General features: G+C 56.6%; 9 protein-coding genes across 9 annotated transcripts; 7 read left to right on the plus strand and 2 right to left on the minus strand.

Moving 5' to 3' along the window:
• Positions 1 to 866: 866 nt before the first annotated feature.
• On the minus strand, positions 867 to 1,082 carry PSEUBRA_001985 (NADH:ubiquinone oxidoreductase, B12 subunit; the record flags this gene model as incomplete). The annotated part of the gene is made up of 1 exon (XM_016435169.1): positions 867 to 1,082. The coding sequence occupies one exon, from the start codon at positions 1,080 to 1,082 to the stop codon at positions 867 to 869; it is 216 nt and encodes a 71-aa protein (XP_016293546.1).
• A 1,770-nt stretch (positions 1,083 to 2,852) lies between these two features.
• PSEUBRA_001986 (DNA topoisomerase I, DNA binding, eukaryotic-type) lies at positions 2,853 to 5,927 on the plus strand (the record flags this gene model as incomplete). Its single annotated transcript, XM_016435135.1, has 1 exon — positions 2,853 to 5,927. The coding sequence occupies one exon, from the start codon at positions 2,853 to 2,855 to the stop codon at positions 5,925 to 5,927; it is 3,075 nt and encodes a 1,024-aa protein (XP_016293547.1).
• A 421-nt stretch (positions 5,928 to 6,348) lies between these two features.
• On the plus strand, positions 6,349 to 7,009 carry PSEUBRA_001987 (RPEL repeat; the record flags this gene model as incomplete). The annotated part of the gene is made up of 2 exons (XM_016435140.1): positions 6,349 to 6,352; positions 6,432 to 7,009. The coding sequence occupies 2 exons, from the start codon at positions 6,349 to 6,351 to the stop codon at positions 7,007 to 7,009; spliced, it is 582 nt and encodes a 193-aa protein (XP_016293548.1).
• A 501-nt stretch (positions 7,010 to 7,510) lies between these two features.
• PSEUBRA_001988 (Tetratricopeptide-like helical) lies at positions 7,511 to 10,204 on the plus strand (the record flags this gene model as incomplete). The annotated part of the gene is made up of 1 exon (XM_016435146.2): positions 7,511 to 10,204. The coding sequence occupies one exon, from the start codon at positions 7,511 to 7,513 to the stop codon at positions 10,202 to 10,204; it is 2,694 nt and encodes an 897-aa protein (XP_016293549.2).
• Positions 10,205 to 11,282: 1,078 nt separating this feature from the next.
• Positions 11,283 to 12,920, plus strand: PSEUBRA_001989 (General substrate transporter; the record flags this gene model as incomplete). Its single annotated transcript, XM_016435153.1, has 1 exon — positions 11,283 to 12,920. One exon carries the CDS (start codon positions 11,283 to 11,285, stop codon positions 12,918 to 12,920), a length of 1,638 nt encoding a protein of 545 aa, XP_016293550.1.
• Positions 12,921 to 13,225: 305 nt separating this feature from the next.
• PSEUBRA_001990 (Beta-lactamase-like protein) lies at positions 13,226 to 14,750 on the plus strand (the record flags this gene model as incomplete). Its single annotated transcript, XM_059464715.1, has 5 exons — positions 13,226 to 13,540; positions 13,627 to 14,085; positions 14,173 to 14,409; positions 14,470 to 14,531; positions 14,609 to 14,750. 5 exons carry the CDS (start codon positions 13,226 to 13,228, stop codon positions 14,748 to 14,750), a joined length of 1,215 nt encoding a protein of 404 aa, XP_059320802.1.
• A 780-nt stretch (positions 14,751 to 15,530) lies between these two features.
• On the plus strand, positions 15,531 to 20,051 carry PSEUBRA_001991 (ABC transporter-like protein; the record flags this gene model as incomplete). The annotated part of the gene is made up of 1 exon (XM_016435133.1): positions 15,531 to 20,051. The coding sequence occupies one exon, from the start codon at positions 15,531 to 15,533 to the stop codon at positions 20,049 to 20,051; it is 4,521 nt and encodes a 1,506-aa protein (XP_016293552.1).
• Positions 20,052 to 23,785: 3,734 nt separating this feature from the next.
• PSEUBRA_001992 (Translation initiation factor IF2/IF5) lies at positions 23,786 to 24,727 on the minus strand (the record flags this gene model as incomplete). Its single annotated transcript, XM_016435162.1, has 1 exon — positions 23,786 to 24,727. The coding sequence occupies one exon, from the start codon at positions 24,725 to 24,727 to the stop codon at positions 23,786 to 23,788; it is 942 nt and encodes a 313-aa protein (XP_016293553.1).
• Positions 24,728 to 25,375: 648 nt separating this feature from the next.
• PSEUBRA_001993 (ATPase, F1 complex, gamma subunit) lies at positions 25,376 to 26,632 on the plus strand (the record flags this gene model as incomplete). Its single annotated transcript, XM_016435149.1, has 3 exons — positions 25,376 to 25,546; positions 25,775 to 25,859; positions 25,950 to 26,632. 3 exons carry the CDS (start codon positions 25,376 to 25,378, stop codon positions 26,630 to 26,632), a joined length of 939 nt encoding a protein of 312 aa, XP_016293554.1.
• Between the last annotated feature and the right edge of the window lie 488 nt (positions 26,633 to 27,120).

Here is a 27,120-nt window from a genome sequence, read left to right on the forward strand (position 1 = left end):
TTACGTGCCGAAGAGTGCGGAGGGATAGATTGATCTGACTGCTGGGACGACCGGAAGATCCTTGAGAAGAAATTGTCCGTGGCGCACGGTCTTTGCGTGGATTTCATCGTCAACGCCTGAACGCCGCCCAAGATTTTCAAATTCGTCCCTCACCTGCCCTGGAATGTCTCACGCCAGCTTGATCTCCCTTCGATGGCAGATAAGTATCTCGACAGCGTGAGTCGTCTCAAGAAGCTCAAACTTGCGGCTGTGGCAACAGAGCTGATGTCCACCTGAGAGGGGGCGGATCGTGTCGTCGAGCATTCGCATTGTCGTGTCAAGACCCTACACGAGGTTGCTGCAGGGTGTGAAAAGGAACGGAGATCCATCATTCGCTCGAGGATGCCGCTGAATGACTCAACGCTGCAGGTGCGTCGACAGCCTTGCTTGCACTGGGCGGCAATGCAAGGCGTGGCTGGGAATCCAAATGGCGTGCTTTGCCTCGTCGCTCTCTCTGTCCCAATTCTTCTTACCGTGCGAGCCGTAGCCGAGCATTTTTGCAAGCGTCTCATCCTCTGGCGGCGTAACACCCAGGTAGATTTTCGACGAGATCGTTTCACATCGGCTTTGTCAGATCCGATGCGTTGAGCGGCCTCGCTGCAAGCCATGAGGTCGACGTTCTCACACACAGCGTACAATCGCAGACAATGACTGACAGTCACTGTAGGCCGATGAGGGTGCACGCTTTGAGCTGATTTCTCGGCAACGATGCGACGATGAGGTGACAAATGGCCAGATCCAAGGCTTTGCACACACATTCATACGATCCTGGGCGTGCAAGCTTGCGGTACTATTGATCAAATCTGGGTTGCTGCATGAGATGCAATCTAATGTTGGCGACCGGTCTGCTTGCGGGCGTCCTCCTTGAGCTTCTCAATGTTGGAAGGATGTGTGATCGTGTCGATGGCAAGGTAGACTGCGAATGCGCCCAGTCCCAACCCGAAGCCGGGAAAGATGTTGCGCGCAAAGAAGCGGTGCGAGAAGACGGGGTGCTTTCGCCATGCCTCGCGCTTGGCCCAAGGGTCTCGATAGAGTTGCGACATTGTTGCTGTGATGTATGTGTGTGCTTGAAAAGGCGCGAGACGGGAGCTGTTCGAGACGATAGTGTGCCATCGGACGGTACGCACGAGGTCGGAAGGACAAGCAAAGGTAGACCGGAAGAGGCGGAGTGTACAGGGTCAGCTCGCTGTACAGTTGACTGTACGGTCTGCAGATGACATGCTACCATCGACAGGAAAGGCGAAGGCAGCTTGCAGACGAGAGAATCTGTCGCATTGTCATGCCGGTTCGGTCACAAATGATAACTTGGCTTTCTCGCGGCATCCTTCTTGTCACCAGAAGCTACGCATCCGGGTATTCCGTTACTACGACCGGCTGTAGTTGTCCAAACTTACCTTGCGTATTGCGTACGTGGTGATCCTTGCCGAGAGCGAGATAGGATGAGGGATGAGAAGGGTGCAGGCGCCAACAGGGTGTGGAGAACATCAAAGCCCAACAGCTCGATGGCAGCTCTCCAAAATTCAGCGCCAAAATCAACGACTTGCCGGAACCGAAAGAAGTTTTCGCGTGATGTTAAGCCACAGCCATGCGCGTTTCGTCGAAGCGCAACCGCGAAACGCGGTCGGCGCCCGCTCCGCTGTGTCCCAATAGGCTCAGTTCATAACCCAACTCTGCAGGAACAGTTGACCCGACTGCAGGCCCTTGTGGTTCTCAAGGCATCCGACCGAGGCGCTGAAGCTGCTGCTGCTACACACAGGGCACACAGATGGGTCGGGGCAACGTCGGGACAAGGCTTGTGAAATCGGGCAACTGCAGTTTGCGTCCAGTCTGGTGAGGTGGGTTGGAAATGGCCGAGCCAGGAGCAAGGAGCTGCTATTCTGGGTTCAGCGGGACGTGGCCAAAAGACCGACGCGTTGATTACTTCGCAGACTTGGCCGCAGCCGCTCCCGTTTGCTCGAGCTTTCCTCTGAGGTCTCTCTTGTCCCCTGCCGCGCTCTCATATCACGCTGCGGCTTGCCTCATCTGAGTGAGCACTCGCAGATTCTCGCTCCTCATCGTACGCGGCGGGGTGAGACCGACACTTTTTGAGCCCAAAAAACCTCGTTGCCCTCCACGCGTCAGCTGAGCACTAGTCACGCTCCGCCGTCGAGCAAAAAGCCCCACAGCCGCCTCGTCTTTTCAAAAGTGACAGAAATTCTTGGAACGCACTGGACATGGAGCAACCGTCACACACACACACCACATTGGGCAAGCTTCATCAAGCCGATGGACCTGCTCTCGGTCACCTTCACACGCTCAGTTCTCCCCTTTCCCTGCAGCCATCGCATCCGCAGCTGCGTCGCTCCTTTCTACCGTCACAAGCGCCTCTCTCATTTTCACACAACTGCAAGCCAGTCTCCGTCATCGACGAGGACTCACGGCTATCCTCACCTCTGCTGCTCCGAGCCAATATCGCAAGCAACCGCTGCTCAATACCACGACGACGGTGCGCGGGATCGCCGGACGACCCCTGCTTCATCACATCCTACCCGGATCTTTCCCGGCACTTGCATTTCATTCTCAACAGTGACCCTCACCAAGCCTTCATTCCCACCTCAAGCCACACGCACCGCCTCATCTCGTTCCCTTTTTCCCGACCATCAACTTTCCAATCGCACGCGCGCGATCTCAGCAACCCGTGACCAGCAAAGCGCCTTGTCCGCAGCTCACTGACAAAAGGCTCAACAGTCCACAAGTCCTCTCGGAATCCATCTTCAGACAAAGTCTTTGCCTTCCACATCTTTCGTTCCTCCATCCACCCGACATCTGGCACAATGGCGAGCTTCAAGATCAAAGACGAGCCCATGTCCGCTCCGATCGCTTCGTCCTCCACCAATGGTCACGCAAAGCGCCCAGCAAAGCAGAACCTCTTCGGCGACAGCGACGTGAGCTCAGACGAGGACGACGACAAACCTCTTGCCAAGCGACCCAAGGTAGAAGACAGCGATCTTTCCTCCGATGACGATTCGGACGCCCCTCTCACTTCCACCGTCTCGTCCCAGAACGGCATCAAGAAGCAGAGCGACTCCGACGATGAGGACGACGACGACTCCGATTCGGACTCGGACGCGCCACTCACAGACGTGGTCAAGAAGAGAAGCGACAGCGACGATGATAACGACGATGACGATGAAGAAGAGGATGCCGACAACGATGATGATGACGACGATGACGATGACGACGATGATGATGACAAACCCCTCAGTAAGACTACCAAGTCGAATCGAAAACCGCCCAAGACCATGTCCGTCACTGGCTCTGGCGAGAAGAAGTGGGACGTCCTCATTCACAAAGGTCCGCGATTCCCCGACCCGTATCAGCCGCTGCCCAAAGGTGTCAGGCTAAAGTACGACGGCAAGCCCGTCGATTTGCCGCCGCAAACCGAAGAAGTCGCCATGTTCTACGCCGTCAAGCTCGAAACCCAGCACGCCCAGAACGCCATCTTCAACCGCAACTTCTTCGATGACTTCAAGTCAGATCTCAAAAAATACCCTCCCAGGGATGGCACCCAGATCAAGTCGTTCGACAAGCTCGACTTCCGCGATATGTACAACTACTGGCGCAGTCTCAAGGATGCCGAAGTCGAACGCAAAAAGGCCCTTGCTCCTTCGGCCCGCAAACGCGAGATCGAAGAGCGCAAAGTCGAGGAGGCCAAGTGGAAGATCTGTGTGGTCGATGGCGTCGAGCAGCGGGTCGGCAACGTCAACGTCGAGCCTCCCGGCCTCTTCCTGGGACGTGGCGCCCATCCCAAAGCGGGCAGGGTCAAGCGACGCATCGCTCCCAGCGACATCACCATCAATCACAGCGCCAGCACGGCCGCCCCAGAGCCTCCCGCGGGCATGGGCGACTGGGCCGAGGTCGTCGAGAAGAAGGACGTCACCTGGCTCGCTTACTGGAAGGAGAACATCAACGGTCAATTCAAGTACGTCTTCCTGGACGCCACCTCCAACTTCAAGACCAACTCGGATCGCGACAAGTTCGAAAAGGCCCGAAAGCTCGACACGGTGGTCAAGAAGATCCGTCGCGACGTCAACCAGAACCTCAAATCCAAGGTGCGCAACGATCGACAGATCGCCACCATCGTTTGGCTCATCGACAACTTTTCGCTCCGTGCCGGTAACGAGAAGGGCGAAGATGAGGCGGAAACGTATGGTGTCTGTTCGTTGCGCTGTGAGCACGCCCAGATCAAGATGCCCGACATCATTCATCTCGAATTCCTGGGCAAAGACTCGATGAAGTTCGAAGAGGATCTCAAAATTAGCAATCCGGACGTGTTCAAGAACATCGCCATGTTCCTCAAGACCAACGGCATGAAGGACCAGAACGGCAACTTCATCCGCAAGAAGCCCTCGGATCCTATCTTCTGCGCTCCCGAGTCTGGCAGCGCCAAGATGCAGCCACTGCAGCCCGGCTCGGTGAACCAATTCCTCTCCAAGTACATGAAGGGGCTAAGTGCCAAGGTGTTCCGTACCTACAACGCCTCGGTCACGTTCCAAGGTCTGCTGGAGCAGACCGAGGATTGGCTCAAGTCGCGGCCCAATGCAGCCGAGCGCGAGATCAATCAGACCAACCTGCGTCTGGCGTACAACGAAGCCAACCGGCAGGTCGCCATCCTCTGCAACCATCAAAAGACGGTCAACCCCATGCTCCTCAACCGAAACCTCGAGCGCACGCAGGAAAAGATTTTCCAGATCCGCTACGAGATCATGAAGGAGCAGCAAAAGATCCTCACCTTCCACAAGATCGGCGAGCTCAAAAAGGAGTACAAGCCCAAGGAGTTCCCATTCATGAAGCAGTTCGACAAGATCATGCAGAAGCAGGATCTCGACGCCGAAAAGGTCAAGCAGTACGAGGAGCAGATGATCAGCGACAAGAAGACCAAACTCGAGTCGACGTTTAAGCGCCAGCAGTCCGAAGTGCAGTATCAGCTGGAGCAGAAGGGACTCGCGGGCGAGGACGGCACCCCGAAGAAGTCCAAGAAGGTCAAGAATGTCGAAGAGGAGGTCAAATCGTCGATCAAGGGCTTCAAGGACAAGAAGCAGGTAGATGACGAGCTCAAAGCCCTCAGCGAGACGGCCAAGCGACTAGAAAAGGAGCGCAAGACGAACAAATCGCAGGCGACGAGCTGCAACTTTGCCAGCTCGGCCAAGAAGATTCTGAGCAAGTACGAGATGATTAAGAAGCAGGAGGCGGAGCTGGTCAACAAGAACAACACGTCGGACGTAGCGCTGGGCACGTCGAAGCTCAACTACATTGATCCGCGTATCACGCTGGCGTGGCTCAAGCAGTGGGACGACCGATTGATCGCGTTGGGCCACGGCAAGGCCGCCTCCAAGAAGAAGGTCAAGAAGGAGGAAGAAGAGGAGGCGGATGTCAAGCCCAAGAAGAAGGGCGCCAAGGGGTCTGCTGCTGCTGCAGGCAAGAAGGGCACGGCCAAAAACGGACTGGCCAACTCGACGGGCGACAGTGAGAAGATGGAGCTGGGACTGCAAGTGATGAACATCAGCCAATTCTTTGCCAACGCGCTGCAGAAGAAGTTCAAGTGGGCGGCTTCGGGCGACGACGGTCGAGACATTTCGGCCAAGTGGGTGTTTGTCAAGGATGCGCAATCCAAGATGCGCAAGCTCGACTCGGCGGAACGCAAGGGCGAGAATGGCGGATCGATGGCGGCCATGACCGCGGCTGCCGACTCGAAGGATGCGCAGCCCAAGGCCAACGGTGTCTTGAAAAAGCAGACGGCATCGGATCGCAAGCTTCACAAGCCGATCAAGGCGGTGGACAAGACCGAAGAGAGCGACGACGACTTGAGCAGCGACAGCGACGACGACAAGCCGCTGGCAGCTGCTTGAGATGGCGCTCGCTGATCGCGTTGCCACGGCTGGCGTTCTGCTCGTACTTGCACTTGCGAGAAGCGCACTCGCATGCAGCTGCACTTATGTATTCTACGTCCCACCATTAACTCTAATCATTGAAACAGCTGGCGGCGAGTCAAGGAGGAGATCCATGACGGTGAGGTGCGAGGCGCAACGGTAGACTCTCAATGTGCAGTGACGCGCTCGAAAGTGTAAGGTGCATGTGATGTGGAGAGCAACACATCCATTGACACTGGCCAAGTGCCCGAAGCCAATTTTCAGTAGAGACCCAAACAGGACGCAAGGCGGCTAGGTGAGCCCGTGCATGTGACACTTTTTTGCACGGTGAGCCCCTGAAGTGCAAAGGAGAGCCACCTTGCCTCCATCCTGTCACCACCATCTTGCGATCGCAGTCAATATGGGTGAGTTAGGTAGCATTGAGCCCCTTTCAGCACCACTTGGGAATAACGTTGTGACTGAAATGGAATCTTGACGACACAGCCGCGCTTAACAACCTCGACATTCCTGCGGCCAACGCTGCGGGCGGCACAGCCGATCAGCATCCGCCTAAGAGTCCCATTTCAGACGAAGACCGAGCTCGACTGGAACGCAGCCTCGGACATCGTCCTGATCGTCACGAACTGGAGGAGAAGAACATCCTCAAGCCTGGCAACCTGGCACCTTCGCTTCAATCCGCCCGTGATGAACTGCAAAAGTCGCAGCTCGCCGACAAGCTCGAAGGTCGACTCGAGCGTCGCCCTGAGATCGATGACCTGGTCTCTCGCGGCATCCTCAAGGATCAGTCGGTCGCACCTTCGCTTCAGGCAAAGCGGGACGAACTGCAGAAGCACCAGCTTACCGACAAGCTCGAAGGCAGATTGGAGAGGAGGCCAGAGAAGGACGATCTCGTCAATCGGGGTATCCTCAAGGATCAGTCGGTCGCTCCCGCTCTGCAGGGAAAGAAGGAGGAACTGGAAAGAGCTCGACTTGGAAATCAGCTGCAGAAGGATCTCGAGTCGAGGCCCGACGTGGATGCTCTCAAACGCAAGGGGATCCTCCCTCACCAGGAAGAGCAGTGATGGTAGCAGCGCTGCTCAGTCGTACACTTGCTGAACAACAGTCTCTTCGGCCCGTCTCCCCCGTCATCAGTACCCCTCCATAATCATTGCCTCGCCAATCTGACTCAGTCCGCTGAGCATGGTGCCGGATTTGACCCGAACTGAGGTCATGCTGAGTGGGAGCGGAGGAGCCGAAGTCTGAGCGACATCAATCTAACAAATTTGGAATTTCGCTACCGCTCGCCCGGTTTGACCTGTGAAAGACACCGAGACGAGCGCCTGTCGCGCGAGTTTTCCCCCACGCAGTCCCAAGATTTAGGCTCAGTCCAAAAGGGTGTAAACCTGGAGAGCGTAGCTCGGCTCATTTCGCCTGCCACAGTCCGGTATCCGGCTTTGTGGCAATGCGCTCGTCTGACTTATCAAAGCTCAGCTGCTTCCTCAACTTCCTTCCTGCAGATCAACATCGTCATCGCTCAACGTTCGTCCATAGCAACTGCTGGCGGGAAGCAGGCTTGGTCAATCATGTCGATGTCCGACCTCGTCTCCGGTGGGGCGGGCTGCGGCCCATCCAATCCGCTCCAAAACATCGGCAAGCGTTTCGGTCAGGATCGCGGTGCACAGCAAGATACCTTCAGTTCCAGTCCCTACGCTCAACAGCAAGGACCTTCTTTCCGATCACAGCCCAACACTGCTGCCTCGTCGTCGCATCAGCAGCCCGCTTTCTTCAATGCTCCGTCTCAGCAAGCACCGTTCGCCCAGCAGAGCAATCTTCACGATGCGTTCGATGTCTCGCAGTTGCGAGGCAATCTGCCCAGCGGTTCTCGAACGCCAATGCAGAGCCATCACCTTCGTCAAGCTCCAGGTCCGAGCATGCCGGACTTTGAAGCAAGCTTCCGTCCCGCTTTCTCCAGGAATGCCACCATCCAAGCGGCTCCCCGTGCCGCTCCATCGGGCTGGGCTACCGACTTTCTCAGCGCAGAAGCCTCGCAGCAGTCCAATGTCCAGGCGCAGCGTCCGCAACAAATGCACGTCGAACCGCATTCCGCGCATGCTATTCATCCCAACGTCATCCCCTCAGGCCTGCGCATGGGCATGATGCCGCATACCCCTGGCAACATGCATTTTTCGCCAGCTCCCATGTACGATCACGCTCCGCAACAGCTGCAGCAACATGCACAGTCCATGCAGTCCACAGCAGCACCGCAACTCGACAACGCAAAGTGGGCCGAGGCCTTCACCGCATTCGAGTCATCCTCCAAGCCAGCAGAAGTCATCTCTCAGGCTGTCCCCGAGCTCAAAGCAGCGGAGAAGGCCGACTTTGCCGACCCGCAAGAACGCGACGAGCTCGCTAGAACTGCAGGCAGACTTGTTTCCTCCGTCGAGCACGACCAGAGCTCCAAGTTCCAACAGAGCAACTTTCTCGACCTCATGCGCAAGATTCGGGATAAGCAGGCCGGCATCCAAGGCGACAACATTGTCGAAAACGCCGACATGGCAGCATCTTTGCTTGACAACGGCAAAGGCAAAGCGCGCGACTTCGGCTCAATGCAAGGCTCGCTGCAGCAGTCGCAACCTCAGTCGCAGCAAGAGGCCTATTCCTGGGCAAATCAGATGGCAGCCAGCGGCGGACTCTCGCATCTGCCACCCAGCGTGCAAAAGTCGCTAGCCACCAATCACGGACTCCAATCCGACGTTCCCGCCAACGTCAGAACACAACAGGAGCTACAGAATCAACAGGCCATCAACGACCTGTGGGCGGAAGAAGATGCTCGCAGCGAGGCCATCGAGAGGCAGGCCATGAACGAGAGCGCGCAAGCCTTCATCGGCGATGGTGGCAACGTCTCGCAGAGAATGCAGGAGGACGATGCAGATGCACAAGAGTTCGAACGATACCAACGACTCGGTGCCAACATCCCACACGCCAGTACCTTCAACCGGCGATGGGAAGAAGATATGAACCGTCCTGCCGACCAGATGGAGGACGACGAGCTCGACTTTGTCGGTCGACGATGGGAGGGCACCAAGGGTCGAGGCCTTCCAGGTGCGCAGGCGGCTGAATGGGACAAGCTGCAGAGCGACTGGGACAATTTCGAGGTGACATCCGCGGGCATCCGACCCGTCACTCTTCCACAGCGTTCGGCCACCACCTCTATGCAGGCAGCCCCGACCTACCGCTTCCTCAGCGACAACCCGTACATGGCGTCGACCCGCAATCATGCTCTCCACGCAGGCGGTCTGGCCGCTGGTCTCGAGTCGGTGCTCGAGAAGGAGGCAGCCGTGCAGCAGGACCCGCAAGACGCTTCCGCCTGGTACGATCTCGGTGTCAAGCAGCAGGAGAACGAGCGAGAGGTGCAAGCCATTGCAGCGCTGCGCAAAGCACTCGACCTCGACCCCAACCTCAAGGACGCCTGGCTGGCGTTGGCCGTCAGCTACACCAACGAGAACGACCGAACCGCCGCCTACGAAGCCATCGAGATGTGGATCGAGAGGAACGACAAGTACCACGACGTCATCCAGCGCACCAATGCCGAGCTCGCCGCTGCTAATGCCTCGTCCACCCAGCGCAACCGCAGCGACAGCGCCTCGTCCCACAGCACCTCGGCCTCGGTCATCGAGAAGCACTCTCGTCTTACCAACCTCTTGATCGCCATGGTGCGCAACGGTGGCGAAAGGGGCGAGATCGACGCCGACGTCCAGGTGGCCCTCGGAGTCATCTTCAATTCGAGCGAAGACTACGACAAGGCGGTCGACTGCTTCTCCACCGCGCTCTCGGTGCGACCTCAGGACTGGCTGTTGTACAACCGTCTCGGCGCCACACTCTCCAACTCGGGCCGCAGCGCCGAAGCGATTCAGTACTACCACCACGCGCTCAACCTGCAGCCCGAGTTTGTGCGCTGCCACTTTAACCTGTCCATCTCGTGCCTCAATCTCAAGATGTATCAGGACGCAGCTGAGCACATGTACACCGCACTGACGCTCCAGCAGGCCGAGGCGGAGCAGCTCGGCATGGTCAACGGCGGCAACGGCGGCGAGAAGGGTAGCGCTACTAGTGGTAGCCTGTGGGAGACTTTCAGGGTCGCTCTGGAGTTGCTGAACAGGTCGGATCTTGCGGCCAAGTGCAGCAGGAGAGATATCAATGCGTTTGATCTCAGCGACTTTGTTGCGCCCGCTCCTGCTGGTCCTATTGGCGCTGGCGAGGTTGGTTACGAATACTGATTACACGAGCATAAGCTGTCAAACGATTCGAATCGCAACAACAATATCATCACCCTTGCCCCACTGGCAATCTCGTTCAGCGTCTTTGTGTGTGCAGCTTGTGCTTGTGCGATCAAAACCCGTGAGTTGAGGTGAGTGTGGATGCAATCACGTGTGCAGCCAAGAAGTAGGGTCTTGTCCAGCTGTTGGCCCATGATGCCAAGGAAGCGTGCGGTACAAGCGAAAAATTGGATTGACGGCCGGCAAACACGGTCTTTTGGGCCGGTTCTTCATCGTACAGAGCGAAAGAGTGCGTTCGAGATGGGACAGGACCTCGGGCGTTTCGCCGATAGCGGTGAAAGAGGTGAGGGGAAAAGACGGAGACGGGCGAAAAAGCGGAGCTCCAAAGTGATGCCATCATCGCGTGTCTTGTGCCGTGTAGAAGGCATGGAAGCAGGAATTCTCCTCGACTCCGCATCGAAAGTTTAAGCGAGAGAGGCTGCAGGTCGTAGCGAGCATCACCCTCGAATTTTCGCCCGCCTGTTCACCGGCAGCCTTTGGAGTGTTGTGCACATGAACCAGAGAGAGGCTTTGTCGAGGCCGCCGAGTCCGCCTGCCGCCGCGCCGATGGCAGGGGGGATGAGAAGAGAAGTATGCGGCTTGCAGCTGTCCCGCATTGTTTTGCAGCAACCCACCCCGCTAAATTCTCCGCACAATAATGTCACTGAAAGCCGCATAACCAACGGTCCAAACCCCGCTCGACTGCCTCCTTGGCTGCTGCCGAGCGAGCGGACATCGTCCAGCCGCTGCGCTGAAGGCTCTGGATAGTGAATGACGCTACGTGTGACACACCCTGTTCGTAGGCAAAGCCTGCATTCTGCATAGTGGCATGCCGAGTCTAGTCTGAACTAGCGCACGAGGACTGGGCCCCCCTCCGATCCGCACCAGACCAGCCCCTCCCCTCTCCTCCTCTGCTCTCGCGAGGCTTGTCCAGAGTCCACGCAACCCGTTCCTCTGCTCTTCAGATCCAACCACGACCATCCCTTCCTCATACTATCTCCGTCATCGACATCGACATTGCTCCGGCGAAATTCACATCATGCCGGCTCTCATGTCTTGCACCAACACGATGGGCCTTCGCGGTCGCAAGTTGCGTTGGACCATCACCGCCATTTCGGTCATTGGGTTCTCGCTTTTTGGCTACGATCAAGGGTTGATGAGTGGAATCATCACCGCTCAGCAGTTCAACGATGAGTTTCCTGCCACCGGTGGTGACTCGCACCGTACTACTGTCATCCAGGGCGCCGTCGTCAGTTGCTACGAGCTCGGATGCTTCTTCGGCGCCGTCTTCACCCTCTTCCGCGGCGAAAAAATCGGACGCCGCCCCCTCATGCTCCTCGGTGCCGTACTTATGGTCATTGGTGCCATCATCTCGGTCACTCCCTTCAAGGGTCACTGGGCCCTTGGACAGTTCGTCGTCGGCCGGGTTGTTTCAGGGCTCGGGAACGGAATGAACACGGCTACCATTCCGGTCTGGCAATCAGAGATGTCGAAGCCCAAGAACCGCGGTCTTCTCGTGAATCTGGAGGGAACTTTCATCGCCGTTGGCACCCTATGGGCCTACTGGATCGTCTTTGGAACAAGCTATGCGCAAACGAGCGTTCAATGGCGCTTTCCGATCGCTTTCCAGATCGTGTTTGCCTTTGTTATCTTCGCCGGCGCCTTCTTCCTGCCCGAGTCTCCCCGATGGCTCATCGCGCAAGGAAGGTCAGACGAGGCAAAGCAGGTCCTCTTCGCCCTCGAAGGCGACGCAGCAAACAAGGAAGAGATCGAGAGCGAAGCCAAGGTCATTCGAGACACGATCGACAAGACAGGAGGACAAGGAGGTCTCTCGGAGCTCTTCACCAACGGCAAGACGCAGCACTTCCGACGTATGCTCATTGGCGCTTCGACTCAGTTCTTTCAGCAGTTCACCGGATGCAACGCAGCCATCTACTACAGCACGGTGCTCTTCCAGACGTCTCTGAACCAGCCGAGGAGGCTGTCGTTGGTTCTGGGAGGTGTTTTCGCTACGGTGTACGCTCTCTCGACCATCCCGTCCTTCTTCACCATCGAGAAGCTCGGGAGGCGCAAGCTGTTCCTTATCGGAGCCACCGGACAAGGTATTGCCTTCACCATTACCATGGCTTGCCTCGCCGCCCCCGAAAACGAGAACAACGCAAAGGGAGCCGCTGTCGGTCTCTATCTCTTTATCTTCTTCTTTGCGTGGTCCGTCCTACAGCTTCCGTGGGTGTATCCCCCCGAAATCAATCCCCTCCGAACTCGTACGGCGGCTGTCTCGGTGTCTACGTGCACAAACTGGATCTGCAACTTTGCAGTGGTCATGTTTACGCCCCTCTTCATCAGCTCGACGCGCTGGGGAGCCTACCTCTTCTTCGCCTTGATGAACTTCCTGTGGATCCCCATCATCTACTTCTTCTACCCCGAAACGGCCGGTCGACGGCTGGAGGAGATCGATCTCATCTTCGCCAAGGCGCACATCGAGCACAAGCCCGCGTATCGAGTCGCCAAGGAGATGCCGAAGCTCAGCGCTGCCGAGATCGAAGCCGAAGCTGAGAAGATCGGTCTTTTCGAGCCTATGCTCGACACTGAAGCATCTGCTTCCACTGTTGACAGCACGAGCAGCAGAAGCGGTGACGCTTCGGACCATGCTAGCATTGCCAACAACAAGGCATAGGAATAGAGGACGCGCACCCGCGGCTCAGATAGTGCTTCTGCAGCCGCGTTGTTTGACACGAGATTCATTTATTTTCTCCGCAATTTTGTCTGTGCGTCTGCAGCGGGCTGACGGGAAACGCCGCCGGCTATGCTTTTGATTGTGCGAGCTTTGACCTCCACCGTTTGAGCAGATCCGTGGTCGTCGCGAGTCAGAAAGCTTTATGATACATATTGTGAGCTTGCCGTCCATCGTTCTCTTCGTACTCATCGCCTGCCTCTGCCATCACCCGCCGCTGAAGCTCAAGAAGCTATCGCTCCCCAGCAATGTGCTTTGACACCTGCGTTACCGTAGACTCGATCACGGGATCCAAGCACATCCCGGCTTCGGCTCGCGTTGATCCCAGTTCGCTGCCCTTCCACGCTCTCTCGCCAGGCTCGGATGCCAAAGTCACCATCACGCTCTTCCATCTGGGCAGCATCAACAGCTACCGTCAGGCATGGGCCGACGACACGTGGGATGCGGACAAGGCGAAGCGTCTCAATAAGGCAAAGCAGCCAGTCGAGCTCCCGGTCTTGAGCGCCTTGATCGAACATGAGCCCACCGGCGAACGGTGGCTCTGGGATCTCGGTATGAGCAATGTAAGTCTCCCAGAACATCTTTGTTCGCTTCAGAGCTGACTGTGTCGCTAACGGATCCTATGACGGCGCTCTCTTCAACGCCAAAGGACCCGAATGTACTTCCTAAAGTCTTCTCCAGCGGCGCGATCAAGTTTATGGCCGGTGACCTCAGCGATCGCGGACAGCTCAAGAACGTGCTTTTGAAGAAATTCGACGTCGAGACCATCGAAGAGATCGGTCTTTCTGGCATCATTCTGTCGCATGCTCACGTGGATCACTATGGAAATCTCCTGGACTTTCCAACTTCCCTGCCTGTTTTCGTCGGACCTGGAACGATGGATTGGGTCGGCGGTGGAGAGGACGCGGCAGAGAAGGGCGAAAAGGGCCTGATGTCGTTCCCATCGAGCTTTCTCAAAGATCGCACCTTTGTCGAGATGGATAGCATCTCTGGTAGCAGCGTCGATGCTAAGATCAAGGACAGGGTCAAGAGCACCATAGTCGGCCCGTTCGATCAGGCCTGGGACTGGTTCGGCGATGGCAGCATCATCATAGCTTCGGCTGAAGGGGTAAGTTCTTTGCGCTGTGACAAGGTTTCGCCACTGCTTTCACATCACTAACACACTCTGTAACATTCGCTTCACACACTAACGCAGCACTGTCACGGCCACATGGTCTTGCTTGCTAAAACCACTTCATCGCCAAAGCCAACCTACGTGCTCCTCTCTGCAGACGCAGCCCATCAGCAAGCGCTCTACCATCCGCTCCCGCCGCCGCTGCAGCTCAACGCGGAGTCCCTCTGCTCCTCCGCTGCTCGGTACAACGAGCCGTACGCATCAGAGACCGATCAACGCGCAACGCCAGGCTACTTTGATCGCACCAGCGCAGAGGCAGTCACAGATCGAGCCATCCCCGATGACCAGGTCTCGTGCATGCAAGATTTCCCGGACAAGGCGATGCGTACGCTCGCAGCGCTGTCGCGCATGGAGGCGTGCGCTGATGTCATGGTGGTACTGTAAGTGACACTCTCTCGGTACTCCACAGCACGAAAGCAGCTTGACTGACGACGTTGATGATGAGTGAATGACACAGCGCGCACGAGATCGAGTTCGTCAAAGCAGTCGGTCTGCAGGAGGGCTCAGAGCTCATCGTCAACGATTGGCACGCCAAGGGCTACAAGAACGCCAAGATCGAATTGGGACGTAAGTCAAGAGAGGATTTGGCGGCGTTGTAGCGCAGTTTGCCTTGCTCATCTTCAGGAAAGAGCCCTTCGCCAAGCCGACGTTCAACGGAGACGGAGGAGTACTTTGTAGAAGCGAATCGGGCGGCTGCATCGGAATCGCACCCTTGGCGCAGAGGAGACAACGAGTGGCTTGCAGCAAGCTTGGCGTGCGAGTCGCTTCCGACCGAGCGAACCTCTGACAGTTCATACCATATCATTGAAATCCACGGCTTCCGTTCGGCAAGAGTTGCGAGTGTGTGTCTGTATGAGGGTAGTGACTCGGACTGCCTGAGAGAGAAACGCGTTTCGACGCGGCGCGAATCGCATCCGAGGCGGAAAGCGCTTAGCTCGTCTGATTTCGTTACGTACCTGCGCTGCGCAGCTTGAGTTGATTTGCCAAGCCAAAAACCATTTTTTGGCCTGCATTGCCGCGGAAAGACCGAATGTGACTGCGCAGCGCAGAGAGCGATTTTGGCTCTGGCATCGGCTCAGCCGTTTCCGCTTCTTCGGGACGTCTGTCACATCCTGCGCACCCGACGTACAAAAGCACATTCGGTATCCGCTCCGAGGCTGAGTCAACCCTGTTCTTCTTTCATCACACTCTTTGCTTCTTCACCATCACTTCCCGAACCCTGACGACCGACTGTCCCCAAATCCAGCTCAGCAACTCGAGCTCGACGTCAACTTTCGTCACCACTACCATCTCATCTGCCACGCTCGCAATACCATAGAGACAGGCCTCCATAGAGCTCGGGTCCCCTCAGCTTCCTCCCCGATGCTGCGTTTATCACCATGATCTCTCAGCAGCAGCTCACGACCACCACGCAGCACCGCGCAAGCGAAACGCGCGCTGTTGCGCGACTTCCTTTCGTCGCTCACCGTACTCGACTGCCAACCTTCTTCTACCTTCTCTCCTTCTGCCCACCCGTACCCTCGCCTTTCACTCGCCCACGCGCTTTCTTCAAACATCCTGGCGTCCTCTATGTGATTGGCTTCATCGCGGCGCTCCTAGCAGGATGCGGCTTGCCCTCTCTCGATCTGCTCTACGGTGTCTACACCAACCGCATCACTCCAAGTTCATCCACCCCTGAGGACATCCGCGCCGCTGCTTCCTACATTGGCTGGATCGTCACCATCGTCGGCTTCAGCGAGTTCTTGCTAGCTTGGTGCTTTCTGGCGTGTTTCTCTACCGCCTCGCATGATCTGACGCAGCGACTGCGACATACCTACGTCGCTTCCGTCTTGGCCCAGGATGCCTCCCACTTCGACCTTCACGGTGCAGGTGAGATCGCCAACCGCGCCAGTAAGGACATCTCGGTCATCCGGGCTGGCTTTGGTGAGAAGCTCGCCTACTTTTCGTGGTCTGGCGCCACTTTGATCATTTCGGCCATTATTGGTTTCAGCAAGGCACCTCGCATCGCTGGCGTCCTCTTCGCGCTCCTACCGCTCACCATGATCATCTTCTCCGTCCTGGGTAAGGCCACCGAAGTTGTTGGAGCGCCCGCCCTTCGCATCGAGGGTCGATCTTCCAGCTTCCTCGAACAGGTGCTCGGTTCGGTCCGTGTCGTCCAGTCCTTCGGCATGGAATCGCAGCTGCTCAGACGCTTCGACAGGGCTATGCTCAAACCTCTCGAGAAGCTGGGCATGCGCAAGGCCGCCATTCGAGGTCTCGAGACCAGCGCAGTCTACTTCATGCTCAATGTCACCTACTCGCTCGCTTTCTGGTGGGGCTCCATCAACATCGTCGAAGGAAAGGTCCTCATCGGTGATCTGCTTACCACGTTCTGGAACTACCTCAACTCGCTCTTCTCACTGGCCAACATCGTACCGCACATTGCCGGTATCTTCGACGCTTGGACCGCACTCAAGCAGGTTAGACGAGCTATTGAGCGCGAGCCAAAGATTGACATTCGTCCAGAGGCAGGTCTCATCCCTGTGTCAAGCGAAAAGGACTGGTCACCGAGCTTTGAGCTGGATCGCGTCACCTTCTCCTATCCCTCGAGAGCCAACGTTGCCAGCCTCAAGGACGTCTCGATCCTGATCCAGCCTGGCAAAGTCACCGCCCTCGTTGGTCCGTCGGGATCTGGCAAGTCCACTATCACCGGCCTTCTCCTTCGAGAGTACGATCCCGAGACTGCCAACATTCCTCATCCTCATGATGCCGAAGATGCCCTTGCGGCCGAGGAGGACAAGAGATCCGACGCCAGTGAATCGGAGGAGAAGACAGACAAGAAGGACAAGAAGTCTTCTTTCTTCTCCAAAAAGTCGAAGAAGGCGCCTTCTGATAGCCTAGATGTCGAAAAGTCCGACCCCATCGCTGATGTCAAGGGCCAAATTCAGGGCTCTGGCAAGGTTTCGTTCGCAGGTCACGATGTCCGTGACCTCAACGTCCGATGGCTTCGATCGCAGATTGCCATTGTGCAGCAACACCCGCAGCTTTTCACGGCCTCTGTCTTCGAAAACGTCGCGACAGGTCTCACCGGTACCGAGTGGGAGTATCTTCCAGACATCGATGGCGATTCGACCGCTCTGGGTCACGACGCTGCTCGAACTGCCATCATCCGCGATAAGGTGCAGCGCGCCCTCGAAAAAGCCGAAGCCTGGACCTTCGTGTCCAACTTGCCCCAAGGCATGGACACACCTATCTCTGGTGGCCGCACCGGCCTGTTGTCAGGAGGTCAGCGTCAGCGTGTTGCCATCGCTCGTGCCCTTGTGCGAGAGCCTCGCCTTCTGTGCCTCGATGAAGGCACTTCCGCTTTGGACTCCGACACCGAGAGCAAGATCAAGCTGGCACTGCAGCGAGAGCAGGAAGAGCGTGGCATGACCACCATCCTCATCGCTCATCGTCTGAGCACCATTGAGCACGCCGACAACATCATCGTCCTCAAGAATGGCAGAGTCATCGAGCAGGGTGATCACGACTCGCTCATGCAAAAGAAGACGACCAGCGATGGTGGTCTCTACCGCAGCATGGTCATGCAGCAGAGGCATCTCGCCGAGTACGAGGCCGACAGCGGCGACGAGGACAAGAAGGCTGATGTTCGGAAGGGAAGTAAGCGTCCGACCTTGGCTTCCACACCGGCCTCCCAATCGTCCACCGACTCTTCGGAAGTCGTTTCGGACATGAGCGAGCAGGGTAAAAGCCCCGAGGAGGAAGATCGAGCTAGATCTTTGTATGCCATGTCAGACGACACGAGGACTCGTGTCGACGGCGCCTCGACAATCAGGTCCGCCTCCATCGTTCCAGAAGGGCCCCGTTCTCCTGCCAACAACCGTCCGAGTCTTGTGGAGCGTCAGCGCAGCAGTCGCACCTGGGACAAGCCCTACCGCACCTACTCGGGGCGCACTAGCACAGCTGTGGGTCAGCACGAACACATCCAAGAATCAAACACAGGTGCATCGCACGTCGAGGCTGCGCTCCCTACCAACACTGCTGCCACTGTGCCAAAGCAGATCGACATCGAAGACGAGAAGAGTCTTTCGAGCCGTGCGCCAAGCGAACCTCGCAGCAAAGCAGTCCGCAAGGAGGAGAAACGCCGTCTCCGCAAGACCTTCGTTCGCTATCTCAACGATCAAAAGCTCTGGTTCGCTATCGGTGCTGTGGGAGCTGCCGCGACTGGCGCAAGTTTCCCCATCGCCGGCTGGCTGACCGGAGGCGTCGTCAACTCGCTCTCGATTGAAGGCGACGACGCGAGGCTTCGACGCGAAGTCAACCGCTGGGCGCTGTGGTTCCTCATCTTGGCCCTCGCCGATCTCGTCATTGTCATGATTGGCAGCTTTTTCCTCGAAACAGCATCAGAGCACGTCATGAGGAAGCTCAAGAAGGAAGGCTTCTCTTCGCTCATTCGACAAGAGATCGGCTTCTTTGACGCAGAGGAGCATGCAAGCGGTGCGATGAGCGCAGCTGTCTCGAGTCACCCCGCCAACGTCGCCGCCGCGACGGGTCTGGTGCTCGCTCAAGTCATCATCGGCTCGATCAACTTGATTGGCTCCGTTATCCTCGGTCTCGTGCTCTCTTGGAAGACCTCTGTCGTCTGTCTTGCCCCGATTTTCGTGCTTTTCATCTCGGGCTGGCTCAACATCGCCATGCTGGAGAAATACGAAGCCGTGGCGCAGAAGCCGGCCGACCGGGCTGCTTCTTACGTCTCTGAGAATGTCGATGCCATCAAGACGGTGGTTGCGCTCGGCCGCGAGGCAGAGACGATGCGGGTGTTTGACGAACGTGGACGCGCCGATCCGAAACGCATGCGATACCTCATCTTTGGTGCTGGCGGCTTTGGCGTCTCACAAGGCATGATTCTGCTTCTCGCTGCGCTTGTCTTTTACTGGGGTGGCGTTCTGCACAGCAGGGACGAGGTCAACATCACCGCACTCTATGCCACTTTCGAGGCCGTCTTCATCTCTGCTTTCTCCGCCGGACGCCTCTTCACGTTCGTACCTGATTACGGCCGAGCTACCAACTCCTTCAAGACCATCTCGGGCTGGCTCAATCGCAAGCCTTTGGTCGCCGACACCACAGGTATGCCCGCGCTCGACGAGGCCTCCCGCGCCAAGGTGCAAGATGGCAGCTATGCGACGGGTGACATCACGCTCAACACCATCGAGCTCCGCTATCCTCGTCGACCTCACCATCCAGCGCTCAAGGATCTCAGCATCACCATTCCTGCCGGCAAGAGTGTCGCCTTCTGCGGTACCTCTGGCTCTGGAAAGAGCTCTATCCTTGCTCTGCTGCAGCGGTTCTACGACCCTTGTCACGGCAACATCGAGTTCGGCGGCGTCGACGTGCGCCAGGTGCCCATCGAATTGCTGCGTCAGCAGATGGCCTATGTCTCGCAGGACCCGATCTTGTACGAAGGCACGATCCGCTGGAATCTCTCGCTCGGCTCCAACGATCCCGACTCGGTCACGCAGCAGGAGCTCGAGAAGGCGTGCGAGGATGCCTACATCCTCGACTTTGTCCGCGGCCTTCCGAACGGGTTTGACACGGAGATCGGATTCAAGGGCTCGCAGCTTTCGGGTGGTCAGAAGCAGCGTCTCTGCATCGCCCGAGCGCTCCTGCGCAACCCCAAGATCCTGCTCCTCGACGAGGCGACATCAGCCCTCGACGCCGAGTCCGAGATCCAGGTCCAGCGCGCGCTCGACCGTGCTTCGCTCGGCAGGACGACTGTGACCATCGCACACAGACTGAGCAGTCTCAGGAAGTGCGACTGGATCTTTGTGGTCGAAGACGGCAAGATCCGTGAGAGCGGAAAACATGCCGACCTCATCGCTCGAGGAGGCCGGTACCGCGAGCTCATGGAGCAGCAACTCTAGGCTAGACTCCGCATCATACATACACCATCATCTTTCGCGCACTTCATGTCTAGCTACGTATATAGAGATCCTGTGTAGATCCAACCAACAACACACCATGTCACGGGCGTCATCAATCAATACGTTGCCGAAGCATCATCGCCCTTCCTGCCTTGAGATCGATCGATTCGCAACGTGGCGGACTCGTGAGTGCTGTCCATGATCGTATGAGGTGCTGAGCGTGAGGTTCACGACAGGAGACTCGGAGGGACCTCCCCGACTGAAGCGGCTATCAACGTAGTAAGCTGTCAAATGAGGATGCCGCCTCTGCCTCGGCCAGCATGTGATCGAAGCTGGTCAGGTCGTCGCTCCCCAGTTTCCGAGGCAGGCTTTTGAAGCTGTAGCATTGCAAAATTCCAACAGACGTGTCTGCCAAGATGCCGTGCAACGAGCCATCAGAGCCAACTGCTTTCTTTCTGGGTTGTCGAGATGCTTACTCAACGTCCGGGACTCTTCGCAGGCTGTGTCTGATTCAAGAAGCCCATGCTTTCAGATCACGTTCAGGTGGCCGGCAATTTATTTTAATGAGGAAGTCTTGTCGAAAACTTTCAGTTTTGGGCAATTTCGGCAATTAGGCGGACGTCTACTGAACAGGACAAAGCTTAGAAAAAAAAAAGAAAAAAAAGTAAAATTGGGGTTGCAAATTGTCTGCGATAGATCCGCTGAAGCTCGATGTGTAAGTTCGCGTCCTTTGCTTTTATATTCTCACTGCTGCACCGGTCGATATTTGGCGCAGAAAAACATCCGGAGAATGCTCCCTGTTTCGACATGTTTCGACCAATGAAGCAATAATGTTCGGGAGCGGATTGGCAGCTCCATATATGAAATAATCGTTTTATGAACGACCTTCAAGCAATTTGTCAGGCTCTCTCCGCATTTGCAAGTGCTTTTACGAACGTTTAGCCAAACTTTTGTCACAAAATACTCGACACCGTATGGGCGCCGGACAGAGCGAGCGTGCGTGCGCGACGTTCGTCGAGGGTATTACGTTGCGAGTCAGGACGGAAGTCCAGTGACCGCCCACAGGGATGAGGTTCCTGGCTGCAGCTGCGAGGTGGGCTCGGGGACGCAGAGACCTTCACCGAAGACGGCATCGACGTCAAGCAGGTGGCTAGGAAAGAGTTTCCGTCGCTTCCGGCATGGGGTGGAGCAAGGTCGGAGGAGACGCAAACAGCTTGGCGTATGTACGAGTCGTCTGCAGGCATCATTGTCACGCGGGCGCGAGACCTTTGGCACGAGGCGCAGCGAAGCTGCAGAGAATACGACGGTAACGACCGGGGAGTCGCTGGTCTGCGCCGCGACATGGGCAGCTTGCGGACGTGGTCCGGATCGTCAAAGACTCTCCTTGAGGTCGAAGTCCTCCGCGTCCTGGCAGACAACACGAGTCGCAAAGGTCAAGCCTACATTCTCGAAAGGTCTCTGCCTCTTGGCGGCCTGAGAATGTGTTGAACTGGAAGTTTTGGGGCCCAGATCGGCCAGCATGCTTGCTAGAGCTACTGTCAACGTTGACTGCGAACTGAGGCCGTCCGTCCGTCCAAGAATAGCCGCAGAAATGAATGGTCACCATAGACTAGCGCAAGTAAAGTCTATCTTCCTGGACCAATCGGCGGTCAAGATCAATCCATGACGGGACTCGAGGGCTGCGGAGGTCGAGGAGGAGCAGCATTGTGTGAATGGACAGCAAATTTTGGACAGACCTGGAGCCACACAATTCTCTTTCATGGCCCAGGACATTCCAGACTGCTGCGCGTAGGAGACAGGCGGTCTCATCTGTGATCCATGTCTTGAGGGAGAGTATCGGTCGGATAGTAGCCTAGCTGTCGGCCAAAGTGATTGACAACGTGAAAGACTTTTGTACGCAGATCTGGACCCAGGCGAATGTGAAACATCAGCTCAAGCTCTCGCTGAAAGTATTTGAACACACTCTTGACAGTGACATGAGAAAGTGGCCGAGAGCCAGACGGCGGACTAGACCAGCCTCCTGCAAGTAACAGCTCGTTGTCGGTCAATTATCCTGCTGAAGGAGCACGTCTCTGCCCTCATCGTCATCTGTATAGGCCGCGCTGTCAAAGACGGCATCATCGTCCTCTTCATCCTCTTCACTCTTCGTCCAGATCGCTGTCAAGGGCGCTGATGTCACTGAATCGGACAGCGCTGTCGCTGCGCGTACTGCGCCTATTGTCTGCCTCGCTTTCCAGACTTCCGACAAAGTTGTCGTGGCTAGGAGAGGTACAGTCGAGGAAGTCGTCATCCGGCGTACCTGGTACCTGACAATGCATCGACGAATTTCCAAGCGTGCGGAAAGGCGCCTGCCAGTGCTGACTCGCGAATGTTGGTCTGAGCCCCAGCAGGTCAAGAGCGAGCAGACTACGGAGACGGTCCGCCCGAGGGAAGGATCCCAACGTCGCCGCCGAGCCTATTGCGATCGCAGTCCTACGAGCGGACGTTTCTAGGCCAATGAGGACGAGTAAGGCAGCGAGGCTGCATCGACGATCTGAACGCAGCGCGACCGAAGCTGCGGACCGGGGCAAATCGTGGGACGGTCCGTACATCATCTCAATCACAGCACCAGCATCGATCGCCACCAAATGCCCTGTGGTACGGATGGTCACATCGCGGTCCTCTTGCACCCTGCGTGACCGCCTTCAGGGGAGGTAGGGGTTGTCTTGTCAGGAGAAGCGTGCGCTACGACGTGCATCAGCTGAATGAAGAGGGGAGCCATCTCTGCTCGAAGCCGGGATCGGCGGGCAGCCTGTTGCCTGACGTGCTATTAGGATCGATGATATCCACAGCCTCCTGACGGAATGCCATCTACCAGTCCGGCACGCAGCAGCGGACGTGGACGCGGACGATCCTCGATCGGATGCGCAGTGCGAGATTGATCCAGTACGTTACCAAGGTGCCGTGCGACCGACATTTCCCCTCCTACTTTTCGCAAAGCAGCCTGACTTGGCGCGTATCGAGGCCCGTACCTGTGCATGCTGAAGTCTGACGGTCATCTCAAGGTCTCTTCTGCAGCTCGAGGCCCAGAGATTGATTGCTATGAGCCAAGCTGCCATCTCGAACAAAGGGAGTCAGGCCGGAGTCGAACCAGTAGGCCAATGCGGTGCCGACTGACCGACATGTGCCTCCGGAGTCTACGCAAATCAGCCTCGACTTGTTGAGACTTGCACCCCTGCATGCTGAAGTCTTCCGAACTTGCAGCTGGCTCGTACAAAAACATTTTCAGAGCCAACACTCGCGACTAAGCCATCACGCAACGGTCATCACCGCAGGGGACTGATCATGCTCGAATTCGAGCCAGTACGTTACCAGTGTGCCGACCAACCGGCGTGCACCTTTCAGGTCCTCCCGAAACAGCCGTCTGCACCGCGGCTGCGCTGGTCGAAGCTTACGACCGGCTTCAGCAATTGTGCTATTTCAGGGAACCGATCTGCGCTGGCATCGATATGTTCGAGGACGCTGCCTGAACGATGCACTCTCTGAACACAGAATGGCAGAAATGGTTGCCGCTCGTCGACAAGAGCAACCTTCTCGATGGAAGCGCACCACAGGCCTGAGACGAAAGGACGAGCGAAGCGAACGAACAAATACAGATGAATTGATGTACGATCATGCAGTGTGCAATGTGAGTGACAGGATGTTTGGCCGGTAGTGATGGCCTTTTGAGACCCAGGATGGCGATGCGACGCGGATCAAGCACCTGCAGCAGCCCTGGCCTTGGAGCGCTTGCCGGTCTGCGCCTGGAAACCGCTCTTAATGGCGCTGACGGAACGCTGCGAACCACACTTCTCGCAAGTGACGAAGTAGATACGGTTCTCCTTGGAGAGCTTGGTCTCCGGACGCTTGCAGGTCTTGCAGATGACGTATTCGGTGATGTATCTTCGGAGAACGTTCTCGATCTGCTTGGGCTGGAAACGACCACGGATGACGAGACGCTGAGAGCCGTCGACAGAACCGATGGTACCCAACTCGGCAAAGAGGAACTGGATAACGTGCTCTGGCTGACGGTGCATACGCTTGCAGATGTCGACGACGTTGGCAAAGACAGTCTTCTTGGAGCCGTCTCTCGCGACCTGAGGAGGAACCATGGTGAACTTCTTCTTGTCGCCGGAGAGGGCGGGGTTCTGAGCGCGGAGCGTCTTGAAGACACGGCCGAGGAGCTCCTGATATGTGTAGTCGCGGTCTGTGCCCTGCCACGCCTCGATGCCATCGTCTTTTGGCGCTGCGTCGGCATCGTCGGTTGCGTCCTGTGCGAATGGGTTCTCTCCTAGCTCCTCCTCGTCTGCTTCGGCGTATGCATCGTTGGTGGCGGCCTCTCCATCGTCGGCCTGGTCATCACCCTCGCCGATCTCCTTCTCGAAAGCGTCGAGGTCGAGAGCGACCTTCTTCTTGGACTTCTTCTTCTTTTTCAATTCGCCAAAGTTGAGCTCGTCGTCCTCGGCGGCAGCTTCGTTGGACGGGTCTGCATCAGCATCAGCGGCGTTCTCCTTGTTGTCATCCTCGTCAAGTTCGAGGTCGAGATCGAGCTTCTTCTTGTCCTTCTTCTTCTTCTTCATTCCGCCGAAAAGGTCTGCGGAGTCGTTCTGCTGCTCTGCTGGCGCCGCAGCGGAAGCGGCGTTTTCAACGTCCGACATGGGTAAAAGTCGTGTGTGGTGCGATGCAGCGTGTGCGCTGGTTGAGTAGGTTCCTGCACAGAAGAGCGTTGAGTGGTGGGCGGAGATAAAGAAGGATAGGCGATCCGATTCCGAAGGATGGTGAGGAATGCAGTCGAAAGCCGTTGTTGAGGTTGATGGTGAAGGAGATGGTATCGAGACTGTCAGACACTTTTGCAACTGAGTCACTTGACACTGGCAACTGAGCCAGCCTTCTTTGAGAAGAACGCGCTTTGCACACTTTGCGGTTGGTTGAGCCCTTTGTTCGCTCGAGTGGAAGAGATCATTGATTCGTGCGAGAAGAAGGGCGGCAGCCAATTTCCATTCGTGATCGATTTAACGCCTGAGTTTGGGCCCAATCCCAGACAAAAAGCCCTAGAGCAACAGGAAGAAGCCGGAACCGAATAACAAGCCTGAAATTCCACGCACTTGCCAGTTGCAGAGAGAGAGGCGGAAGAAATCCAGTCTGGAAATTGGCAGTCTGTGCAGGAAGAACGGCGGTCGCAGGCAGGCGCAGAGCACTGGATCGCGACAACTCCATCTCAAATTCACATCTCGTCACCCATCTGTCTTCTCGTCACCATCCTCTTTCAACCTCCTTATCGACCACCCATCTCGCATTCATCCAAAATGGCGATGCTTCCTCGTGCTGCTCGCCCCGCCATGGCGGCACTCAACTCGGCCGCTCCCGTCGCCATTGCTGCTCGTGCCGGCTTCCACTCTTCCTCGGCTCAGGCTGCTCCTCTTCGCGAGACCGAACAGCGCATCAAGTCGGTCAAGAACATTGAGAAGATCACCAAGGTAGGTTTCATATCAGCCATTCAACACGATACAACATCGACTGCAATGAACATCCGACCATGCACGCACCATATCCTGTGCCAACTCGCAACCCATACGCGCATGCAACAACCATCTAGCAATCGACAACATCACGCACACACCACATCGCATCTGCATTTGACATCCAAACGACAATATCTGACTCGATCTCCATCACGCTCGTCTCTTGAATCCGCCAAAAAACAGTCTATGAAGATGATTGCCTCCACCAAGCTCAACAAGGCACAGCGTGCCATGGCTGCTGCCAAGGCTTACGGTGCTGCCAACAACGGTAAGTTTTGCACTTCAGCTCGACATCATCATCAGCACTCAGAACAGCTTAGCTGAATAGCAAACATCGTTCCAATTCCCTTCTCAACAGAGATCTTCACCAACTCCGAGGCCGTTGCTCCCGAGGGTGGTCGTCAGCTTTTCGTCGTCGTCTCCTCCGACAAGGGTCTCTGCGGTGGTATCCACTCGTCCGTCACCAAGCGAACCAAGGCCGAGTTCAAGAAGATCGGCGCTGCTGCCGGTGACGCCGACTCGTCCGAGGGTCCCGCCGTGATTGTCCTCGGTGAGAAGTCCAAGGCTCAGCTCGCCCGTGCCCTCCCCAAGAACCTCGCCCTCTCCTTCAACCAGGTCGGCAAGGATGTCCCCACTTTCGCCGATGCCACTGCCATCGCCGACCAGATCATCAAGTCTGGCATCAAGTTCGACAAAGTCAACCTCATCTACAACAAGTACGTCTCGGCGCTCTCTTTCGAGTCGGACGTCATCGAGGTCTTCTCGGAAGGTGCGCTGCGAAACGCTCCCCAGTTCAAGCTGTACGAGCAGGAGGATGATGTCACCAAGGACCTCGCCGAGTTTGCTTTCGCCAACGCCATCTACGCTGCTCTCGTCGAGGGTCACGCTTCCGAAATTAACTCGAAGCGTAACGCCATGGACAACGCCTCCAAGAACGCAGGTGACATGATCTCGTCGCTCAACATGCTTTACAACCGTGGTCGACAGGCCGCCATTACCAACGACTTGGTCGACATCATCACCGGTGCTTCGGCTCTTTAAGTTGGGGAATGGAACACTGTGGATAGATGCATGCACCACTATGAAATGCAGCTTTGATTGATATTTTGTTGTGGATACGGCGAGCCGGGACCGCGGCGATGTTGGGTCATAGACAGACCACGGATGCTTAACTCGGCGCCGCCTACTGTCAGGTTTGGTGCCCGTGTCACGCAGCTTCCGGCTCAAACGCCTCGACATTCTCGACAGGGCTCCGTGCAGCGGGACGTCCGACTTCACTGTAGCAGGCAGGCTCGATCTGAGTCGTCGAAGCTGGCTCCTACGTATGTCCGGCTTGCCTCAAGTCACTTTGTCTTGCCGTGAATGCCATCTTGAGCTTGTCTGTTTGAGCGTGGCCTTCCATGCCGAAAGTCGGTATGAACTGCCTGTAGAAAGATGTCCAATATGGTTGCAACTCTCTGCAAGGCGATTATAAGCTTCGTTAGCGTAGTTGGATTATCGCATCCGTCTAATACACGGTGCCTCAGATA

The sequence above is a fragment of the Kalmanozyma brasiliensis genome (assembly GCF_000497045.1).
Source record: "Kalmanozyma brasiliensis GHG001 unplaced genomic scaffold PSEUBRA_SCAF16, whole genome shotgun sequence".
Taxonomy (NCBI): domain Eukaryota; kingdom Fungi; phylum Basidiomycota; class Ustilaginomycetes; order Ustilaginales; genus Kalmanozyma; species Kalmanozyma brasiliensis.